We start from the raw sequence: 10,991 nt of genomic DNA on the forward strand, positions 1-10,991 counted from the left end.
TGGGAGATGCATGCACTTTGTACAGGTCCAAGAGATTTCACACTTCATTCACAACACCTGAAAAATACATCTCTAGAACAGACATAGAAGTTAAGTAATATCTTTTTACAATGATAACATGAGTAACTGAACTTTGAATGGCTTCTGAAGCATCACAGTTGCTACAAGTATTGCAATTCAGTATAAGGAATACACGTTTGGGGGTGGGGAAGACAGGGCAAGCAAACTCCACCTCCCCACACTTGTCACCTTTCGCTTATTTTTACAATGTAATGTCTCAAGGGTTTACCTATGGGGCTTGCCTTCTTAAGTCTTACCATGGTGTCTTAAATATGGGAGTGACTTGGGCATGGCTTGATCTTCTTTTAAGAGGCAGGGACATCTTGTGGCAAGTGAGGACAAAAACAGGCAGAAAGGTCAAGTAGTTGGTTACAGTCTGATAAAGTTATCCGTCGGGCCATGGATCCTTCTGTCTTTAATGGAAACAGTAAAAGCAAATTAAGGGTTTTGCATATAGACTTTGTATGTGTAGTTAGGCGAGGAGAAATAGATGAGCCAGATGGCTTCTTTTGAGCTCTCCTTATGCTATATTCCAACGAGTGGCAAGAACTGGGGGAAGGGCAGATGAGCAATAAGCTTCGCAGGTTGAAACCAGATCATGGCCAAATGTATCAGTGAAGGGTTCAACAGAGTTGCTCAAGGCTGCTTCCAGATTTGGGGACAAAGTGCATTCTGATATCATGCTTATTATACTGATGAACCCCTCAGGCTTTCTTGGCTGTGGCGGTGGTGACAGTAGCAGCAGCTGCTGCCATTTTAATTTCCCAGAGTGCCCGGTGCTGTATCGTGTTGGGAAATTAAAATGGAGGCTTACACACCTAGCTGCCTGATGGGGCCCTGTTGGAGTACTGACAGCCCAGAGGCTGATCTAGGATTCTGGGTGGCAATATTGATCCGCAAGCTTTATTCAGGTTCTTTAGTTGTATTTGCCCTCTGTCCTCTTCTTTCATTTTAAGTCTGTTTGAATCATTGAGAGCAGGTTATTTATGAAAGTATTTTTTTGTATTTGAAAGATGCTAAGTGTGGGATGCAGTATGGCTTAGCTGTTGCTGTACTATCAAACTTCAATATATCTAGCTGCATACACTTTCCTTTTATATTTTATCTGTTTAGAATGGTAGTGACTACATATCTCCCTTAAAAGTTCAGCAGCAGGGTTAAATAGCCACCTTCTTTAAACAAGACGGTAGAAATTTCCATGCATATACCTGGACTTCTATATTTCCTTGAGTTGCAACCATGTGGTTTCATGCTGTACACTTGATGTAACTGAGTGAACCTGCAAGCTAAACACTGATTCTCTCTTGTTCTTTCTGTAGCTTCTTTAGTCTTCCCAGTTCGCGCTCCATAACATCAGGAAGATATGTAAATTAGAAGATTTATTAAGGCCAAAACACCTCATGCAGAAGAAATTTAATTGGTGCTTCTACTTTTTTTATGCTTGCAATGTATTGCACAGAAGAGATTCCAAAGCGAGAAGTGATTTGGACAACATTGCCTTGACCAGGTTTCTTGATTAAGTAGACCACTGATAATTCAACCATAAATTGTTAATTCCAGCTAAATGCATGGCATGCACTAAAACCAAAGAACTAATCTTCTTACATGATGGGTGAAAGAACCCTAAACAAAAGTTTTCCAGTGGCAGACTGAACACACTTGGCATGTGTTCAGCATGAAATAGATGCTACTTTAAACTGCCGTTGTAAATGGGAGCTTGATATGTTTGTCTATAAATTTGGCTTTGGGTCTGTAAAGTAACAGTGTGTCCTAATTATGCTTCATAGACAAAAGTCCCATTCCTTATAACTTCCTTTTGTGGGACTAATAATAACTGCCCAATGTATTTCAGAATGGGGCTTAAAATACCAAATTTTAACTATCCCTAACCCTCCCATGAAATTTTAGAATCTTTTAGTGCTAACTATTTTGCAGAGGTTTCCCCTATATAAAATGTATTGTCAAGGTATTTTCTATGGAAGGAAAGTCACTCACTAGTTTCCTAAAAAGAAGGTGCCTAATTTGATAGAGGGAGGCTCCTCCTTGACCCATTTTCTTCTCCTTCCTTCCTTCTGTATTTACATCTGTTTGTTGTTACAGGAAATGGCTGGAGTGCCCCCAATCTTTTCCTATCTGCAAATAATAAATTGAACTTGATTGTGAAACCATTTTAAAAGGACAACTGATTGGGGAGGGGAAGAAGAGCCAGGAAGCATGTGGAAAGGAATTGCCATAGTGGAACTGAGAGGGTTGTGTTGTTGCCCATGCTCTCCTTTTAGCAAACAGGGTTTATTTTGTAACGCAAAGGCCTAAATTCCTGCCCTGTTCAGAGATAAGATCTAAAAAGACAAGTACGACACCTAGGAAGCAAAATAATATTAAACATTCCATTAACAAGCTATCTTATTGTGTTAAGACAGAAAGCTATGTGGATAGGGGCCGATATGGGCTTTGGTGTATTTTGTAATTTATTTATATTTTTCGCAAAATAAGTGAAACACATAAATCAAATTGACACGTATTGGAAAGGCAAGATGTGAGAACAATTGCTGTGAAGTTGGTGCCCTACGGTATTCCTAAAATGCAGCAGTTGGCTCAATTTTCTCCAAATTTAGCAGTTCTCTGGGGGGTCATTCACAGCGTGAACTGGCCACTCTTCCCCATTCTTCCTGACCACGGGTGGGAGTTCCCACCAGTAATTCCATAGAGAAATTCCTGTTAATGGCCAACAGCACCCAGTGTCTCAATAGCTGCTTACTTTCTTAATCTCAGCCACCTCTCTTGGTATCGCCCCGAAATGTCTGAGGGATGCAAGCGCTATGACTGTATAGCAACTGTTTCCAGAGTTTTCATCTCCCTGTGCCCTTAGATCTTGGTGAGCACAAATTCAAGGGGAGATGTTGTTTTGTGTTGTGAGGGCTACGAGTAAGGTACCAGAAGATGAAGGCAGCAGCTGCAGTGTTTTACAAATAAGAAACAGCTTGAATTCTGTTAGGTAGGTGACAGAAAGTGGTGTAAACATGGGGTGCATAGCTCTGGTTGTTTCTCCCGGCCCAGCCTGGTGCTTCAAGAGGGTATTTTTGCAACACCCTGCTGCTCATGCAGGACAGGGGAACGTTGTCTCTTTGCAGTGCCAGCTTCCAGTCTAGCAAGACCAAGAGGCCCAGATCAAGTCTGTTGCCCTCACTTGACAGCAGCACTGTCCACACAGGATCCTGCACTCCTACCCTCAATGCTGCCAGGGATACCACCCCACGTGCAATTTTGGGAAGCACACTGGGGTGCTCATTGACAGGGCTCCCCCAATGAACAGCAGAGCTCCTCAAGCCAGAGCCCCAATGTGGGGCCACCTCCACCCCATCTGAACAAGTTCCATAATGGCAGATCAGGGGCATGGGTTGCTCTTCCTATAGCTCAGTTGGTGGAGCGCGAGACTCTTAATACCATGTGTTTGAGTCTCATGTTAGGCAAAAATAAATCCTCCATTGCATGGGGTAGGACTAGCTGATCCTTGGGGGTCCCTTCCAACTCTATGAACATACTGCATATATTCCTATTATATTCCCATTATTTAATACAGTAAATACAAACAATCAATAGAGTTCAGTACCATTGCCATTCTCTGATTAGACTGAAAGAAACTGCAGAGATGTGATTCCGGGAAAGAAGAAAAAACACAGACACAATATTTCAAGTACATTTTTATATAACGAAAAGGGAGGGGTCACCCACATTAAAAACAAAACAAAAAATGTTTTCCTATATTAAAAATATAAACAGTCATATCACAGTTTGTGATCAAAGAAAAGGACAGTGCTTTTGGTCCCATAAAAAGAAAAGCAAGACCAAGGACGTTTTGTTCCAAGCTTTCCCTGAATAACTAGACTAGAGAAACTCCAACCGATTTTGCAGTTTAACATGCTGCATAATTAAATTCCTCGGTTCTTAGCTTATTTCCTATATATCAGCACCACTCCTATGCTGCCATGCTGGCAAGGTACTGCTTTGAGTTCTTAAGCACTAAGCAGAACATTCACAGTTTGGAGGTTTTTTTGGTAGCTTTCATGTGCTTTCCTGACGTATTCCAACACTTGCTGCAATGCACACCTGCCAGGTGTGTTTCAATGCCTCTTCACACAACCATCAGGCATGTGGCTACCACAGGAAGAGTTTCTGAGAGTGAATGGAAGCATGCACACTGTGGCAGAAACACGGACTGCTAACCGAATGCAGATTTTTTCTCTCGAGCAGCTGCAGTGTTCTACCCACATCCACCTGGCGATAGGTTGGGAACCAGAATATCACCTGTGGTTTTTCCATAGCTACTGTGTTCCACAGCAGCTGTGCAAAAGATCCCTTATTCACATTTGATCTTCACATTGGTGTGACTTTTTGCTGAGTCTTTAAAAAGACTTTATGCATATATTGCACTATTGATCCTTCTGTCCCTTACCATTAGGTAGGGAGCACCTCAGCAAGCACAGTTTGGGGGACCATGAGCAGAGAGAGCAAAAATAGTCAACAATGAAGCTGACTGTGACATTTTTACTATGTGCGAAGGGGTATCATTTGGTGCCAAAGTGTGTATCTGGGGCCATCTTCACCCTCACGTCATTCTTTAAAGGTAGGCCCAATGCGGTTGCACAAACAGCTTTTAAGGATTTGGGGCTAAAACATTTAAGGGGTGTCCCTATTAAACTTGAGAAACAGTTTTTCCAAAATGCTAAAGACAATTGGCATAAGCACATGCACATGTGATAAATGCACCTCTGCTGCAGCATTGACCAGGTGTGGGATTCTTGCTGTATAGTTATTTATTGATTGTTACACCAAGTGGGACCAGGGAGAGACTGCTCATCTAGCAATACTGGACCTGCAGTAAGTATCTGTACCTGTTCCCTTATCTCTCCTTTCAACTGCTTGCTGCAGACTAGAGCTGCCAATGTGACATTGATCTACAGTCTCCTTGTGGTATCCAATCACAACTGAACTATTTTTGCTCCACTGTACCCTTCAGTGTTATAGAATCTGAGCCTATTTCTGTGCACAGCTCAGCACTGTGCTATTGTACATCTTCCTGCTGAAACAAGGGTTTGAGCTTTCATAGACAGGGCTCTGTATGCTTTTTAACATTATAGCAACATGCTCATGTTAATATGAATGCCGCATCAAGAAAAGCTAAAACACTTGAAAATGAAGCGTTATCACGGCTTATTTTGCACAACTTACTTCTGCTTTTGTGGGAGGGCAATAGCGATCCGGCTGCCTGAAATCCTCCTCTGCATCACTAGAAAACCTGCTTAGCTTCCAAGGAAATCTGTGTTCAGATTCCCACTTAGACTTAGTGACTTTGGGTTGCAACATTCTCTCAGCCTAACCTATAGGATTGTCCCAAGTATAAAAACAGAAAGAACTATGTGGGCTGCTTTGAGCTCTCTGAAGGAAGCACAGGATACCTGATTTTATCATCAAAAGACAGGGAATATATCTGTATAAATAAAAATCCAATAGAACTACAGTGGTACCTCTACTTACGTTCACCTCTGGTTACGTATCCTTCGGGAGACGTACGCGGCAAACCTGGAAGTATTTTTCTGGGCTTCGCCGCATGCACAGAAGCAATCTGGTCTACCGCCGCACGTGCATGCACAGAAGCGGTCCCTCCAGTTGCAGAAACCTTGGGATCCGACTGGAGCTCCGAAACAGATCCCATCCGCAACTGGAGGTACCACTGCATTGTCTATACCAGTCCTGAACTACATGGCCCATCAAACCAAATACAGATCACCAGAGATGGTGTCCCTCCACAACAACAACAATTTTAATTGCCTGCCAGCAACTGTAATTGTAAGAGGAATGAGAACTACCATATTTTTCACTCTACAGGATGCACTTTTTCCCCTCCAAAAATTAAGGGGAAATGTGTGTGCATCCTATAGAGCGAATGCAGGCTGCGCGGCTAAGCCCAAAGCCAGAACAGGGAGACGGAGCGCTGCGGAGCGCTCCATCTCGCTCTTCTAGCTTGGGGTTAGCTGTACAAAGCCTCTGCAGTGCAGTGGGGTGAAGGCACCCCGCTGCCCTGCGGAGGCTACAAAGGCTGTCCCCAAAGCCAGAACCGTGAGACCGAGTGCTGCGGAGCACTCCGTTTCGCTGTTCTAGCTTGGGGATGGCTGCACAAAGCCTTCACCCCGCTGCCCTGCGGAGGCTACAAAGGCTGTCCCCGAAGCCTCAAGCCTTTGGAGTGCAGAGGGAACTCGTGCTGCGCTCCAAAGGCTTTGGGTCAGTGAAAGGAACCCGAAGCCTTTGAAGCGCAGCGTGAGGTCCCGCTGTGCTCCAAAGGCTTCAGGGATCTTTGAGGCTGGCGGTGGGGGAAAGCAGCGCTTCCTCCCACCGCCAGCCCCACAAGCTCGGGGGGCAACGGCAAAGCTGTTCCCCAACCTGCTCTTTGGGGCTGGCGGTGGGGGAAAGCAGCGCCTCCCCCCGCCAGCCCCAAAGAGCAGGCCAAAAGAACCTGAAGCCTCCGGAGCCCAGGGGGAACTCCCGCCATGCTCGAGAGGCTTTGGGTTGCCTTCACTGAAGCCTGGAGAATGAGAGGGGTCAGTGCGCACCGACCCCTCTCTCTCTCTCCAGGCTTCCAAGGTAGCCGCCTGAAGCCTCCCTAGCGCAGCGGTAATTCCTGCTGTGCTCCGGAGGCTTTGGGTGAATGCACCTTGAACGCACCTTGTTTTAGAGGGGGAGAACAAGAAAAAAAAATTTCCCGTTCTCCCCTTCCTATGGTCCGGTGCGTCCTATAGAGCGAAAAATACGGTATGTGGTAAGCTACAATACATGGATGGGGGTACTATGTTCAACTGTGTCACAAGTTGTGTGGGCGTATTTTATGTCCTTTCATAGGGCTAGAATCTTATTTTAATTTTTTTAATGAAAAAGATTCTGGGATGGTGAATTCTGCGCCATTCCACAGTTCTATGGCATAACTGCGGAAGTGTGGCTACAGCATCCTTCTCCAATGCTATGTGCAGAAATGGTTGCCCCCCTTCCCATAGAGTGCCAGATGTTGCTCATCCAACCTCCTTAGCAAGCGTATTTCACCTGCATCAACACAGGTCTGCCCATTTCTTGCATTTAGGAATAAGGCACCAAGTACTGGAGGACTTCACAATTATCTACTCAGATGAACTTTGCATGCATGATGCTTGCAGTATTCATTCAGAACTGGATTGCATGACCAGATACAGGTATGCTTCAGCTGAGCATGTCATTGTAAAATAAACCTAATACAGGATGGTGATGGTGTGTATACTAATGGTTAGTTCACTTGAATTTGAGCTGTCAGCCCTGACAACTGGAAAGGGAAGCTTGCTCCATACATAATTTTTAAAATGAATCATTTTAAATGCTGCCCCTCTTCCCTTTTTGCTAAATGTGACCCTTGAATAACTTTCCTGCAATCTCTCCTCTAAGGACAACTTCCCATGAACTTGTCTAAAAGACCTCATAGCAAAGAAGCCAGAGACACAGTGTGAAGAAAAGTTCCAATGTTTTAAGAATTGTTCCATAGTCCAGTAGGGTTGAAATCTGATGAGCGCTCCAGTTGTCTTTGATTTCAGAGTCAGCAGGGAGAAAAGTTTCAATTGTTCAGCAGGGTAAACTCTTCTTGTAGCACAATTTCACTAAGGTTGAAGCCCAGCTCACACACCTTTATCCAAGTGGTGTTCTATTTTATCAACGCCTGGAAAATGTCTTCATGCCGGCCCCTATCTAAGCTTAGTCTGAGCCTAGCTGCATGTCATTAGTCTACTCATCCCTACAACTAATTTTCAGGACTCATTCACGGCTCAGTAATGACGTACAATGGGTTAGCTTGTGCAGGAGACCACAATTAGTGTCTGAATAAAAACAAACTATCCTACTGTGTACACAAAAGAACGAGGAACCTAGGAAGCTCCCACTCTTCCTGGAATAAGGCTTGATCTGTATTTCTAAGCATAGCACATAGCCCAGTCTGCTGAATGCTGATCCCTGAAGTTGTGTATTTCAGCTGCTTGTAGATCAGGATTTTGTTTTTGTGTGTGTTTTTAGTTTTCAGTCTCTCTTAGAGTGTGGCCATATCAAAACAAAGGTAAGAGCTGTTTGACAGTGGAGCGGTCTCCCTTGGGAGGTTGTGGACTCTTTCCTTGGAGGTTTTTAAAGCAGAGGTTGGGTGGCCATCAATCATGGATGCTTTGGCTGAGATTCCTGCATTCCCTTGTTGGGGTCCCTTCCAACTCTACGATTCTATGAAAAAAGGCATGCAGGGTTGCAGAAAGCATTTTCAAAGGTAGAGAGTTAAAGGTTTCAAAAATAGGCAGTGCTTCTTATTAACAGCTCTACTAACATCTGAAATAGCCTTTGGAACTAACTGGTCCCATGGTGCTACACAGAAATCAGTCAATTTGAGGAACAGGCTGTAATGGTGGACAAGTGCTGTTGCTTTCTTCTTGCCTCTGATCATCACTGCCACCCATCCTGCTGGTCTGCCCAGCTTCTGGGATCTCATCTTCGCTGTACAGGTATTTGAATCCATCATAGAATTCATCAGGCTGCATGTCCTCTTCATGGGTTTTGGCTCTGAGAAGTATGAAAGCTGATGGGTTTGGCCAGCTCCCTCTGGCTCCTGAGTTAATCGGTGTTGTTTGCTTCACTGTGGAATAACAGCAAGGTAACCTTTTGTCCAAGTGAGTTTGGATGTTTTGGTTTGCAGGGTTGAATATATAAACAGTATTGGATGGTTGGAAGCCCAGGAGGTGCTGATCAACAAGCTCTTTACAGTGGATGAATCGGGTGCTGTCGATCTGTAATGCAATATATAACACAACTATTTTTTTCTCAACTTCTGAAATTATTAGCTGTCATCAATTTTCAGTTCCAGTATCTCCAGCTGTACTAAACTAATGAAGTCAACGTCTATTTCAGGGGATATGCATAACATGTACTAGTTTCCGTTGCATATAGCAAATGTGGAGTCTGTGTATATCCTGGCTGGGTTCAAACACAACAAAAAACTATAGTTTGTTTTGAAGTCAGCCTAACACAAACCATGGCTTGTTTGCTGCTCACAAACCAGGATCTGAAGCTACAGTTTGAAGCTGGTTTGCAAACCAGAGCTGCATTAACTGTGGCTTGCTGTTTCTGAATTCACAGGCCATTGACAAAAGCACAAAGAGCCATTGCTCTAAGCTGATGCACCACAGACTGAAGTGCACTTGTGAAGCAAGTCCTGAGCAGATGGGAAAACTAAAGCAGACAAGCTGCTCAAAACCACTGTTTGCTCAAACTATAGTGGAAGTTCAGCCATTGATTAATGCTGTGTTTGAACCCAGCACGTGACTTACTGCTGCACAGGAACCTACCAAATGGCATTGTGCCAGTGGAGAAAAAGGAAAAAAAGAGTCACATGGTAACTCCACTCAGATCATTGAAATTCGACTCTTGCACAGAAATATCCCCTAATACTTACTATAGAGCTTGAAGGGGGCAGTGAAAAGTTGCTATGGCAGAAAAGCCAGAGTTACACCTGGTCTCTCCCCTAAAAATTAGTACGGTAGGACAAGGAACTGGAGAGTAAAGCAAGGCTCAAAGTTCTATGCTGTACTGTTCCTCACCTACCCCAGGGTGGTTTTATAGTGCTTACATTCAGAACACTTGGGACTACTCTGCCCCCCTTGTTCACAGCAGGGTTGCATTGGTGCCTAGTGCCAAACCTAATTACTCTTGAATTCTCTAGGTCCTCATTTAGAGCTTGGCTTGGGGAACTGGAGATAATAATGATGATGATTTTATTATTTATATGCCACCCATTTGACTGGGTTGCCCCAGCCACTCTGGAAAGCTTCCAACGAAGTATTAAAACCGCAAACGTTTTTTAAAAACCTACATGTACAGGGCTGTCTTCAGATGTCTTCTAAAAGTCAGATAGTTGTTTATTTCCTTGACACCTGGTGAGAGGGCATTCCACAAGGCAGGCACCACTACCGAGAAGGCCCTCTGCCTGGTTCTCTGTAACCTTGCTTCTTGCAATGCAGGAACCACCAGAAGGCCCTCGGATCTGGATCTCACTATCTGGGCTGAATGACAGGGGTAGAGATGCTCCTTCAGGTATAATGGGCCAACCAACATGAGGCCATGTGAGTTTTTAAAGTTTGGGGTGTAACAAACTGTCAGAATGAGAACAGTGGTGATGCTCTATTGTTTAGAATAGAGCATCTCTGGAAAGCGTGACCCAAATTAAGCACCGTGTCATGGCACCGCATAACCCAATAATGGGCTTGGAATGGCTGCCCTTCATCCGGACCCTAACTTTCATTACACTAACATGGAATTTTGCATCCAGCAGTGGAAAAAATGCATCCTAACAAAAGACACACCAGCACTCCTGAGAAGTACATGAAAAAACGTACATTAAATGGCTTTAAAGAATTTGTGAAGTTTTTCCATTTTTCTTTTTTCAGTCTTTGTGCTGGCCTCAGAGGCAGTTTGACTCCTACCTGTGCTTTTTTTAGCAGATCAGTAATTACAGGAAACCAGTCAGGAGTCAGCCTCTCCAACTCTAAGGTGATGATCACCAAAGCCAATGTGGAGCCCTTAAACTGCAATACTTGGTGGCATGCCATACAGTGCTGTAGCTGCTTGGTCAAGAATGCGGCGTGGCGGGAAGGATTCCTCTGAGGCAGCCCATTTAGTAGATGGGGCCATTTGGACATCACCATGGCATGGAACTGGAGAGAAGAGAAAACATTTATATCTCACACACACACACACACACACACACATATATATTTAAGCACACACGCACATTTATTTATATTTATTTATATATATATACATATATATATATATATATAAAACAGAACTGAGGTCAACTGTGAACTTTGTACGTTTTCATATGTCAT

At 44.0% G+C, this 10,991-nt stretch overlaps 1 protein-coding gene across 4 annotated transcripts in view; it reads left to right on the forward strand.

Moving 5' to 3' along the window:
• SEPTIN8 (septin 8) overlaps positions 1-10,935 on the forward strand; it is a 60,417-nt gene extending 49,482 nt beyond the window's left edge. For 2 of the 4 annotated variants that reach the window (XM_082213706.1, XM_082213708.1), the window contains exon 10: positions 10,602-10,935. In XM_082213706.1, coding sequence (XP_082069832.1) covers positions 10,602-10,767 — 166 coding nt within the window. In that variant the 3' untranslated portion in view covers positions 10,768-10,935. Of the gene's footprint in view, positions 1-1,379; positions 2,284-10,601 lie in introns of those variants that run through there. The other 2 variants (XM_082213707.1, XM_082213709.1) reach the window with 2 other exon arrangements.
• Positions 10,936-10,991: the final 56 nt, after the last annotated feature.

Source organism: Podarcis vaucheri (genome assembly GCF_965113315.1).
Source record: "Podarcis vaucheri genome assembly, chromosome: 2".
NCBI classification, from domain to species: Eukaryota; Metazoa; Chordata; class Lepidosauria; order Squamata; family Lacertidae; genus Podarcis; species Podarcis vaucheri.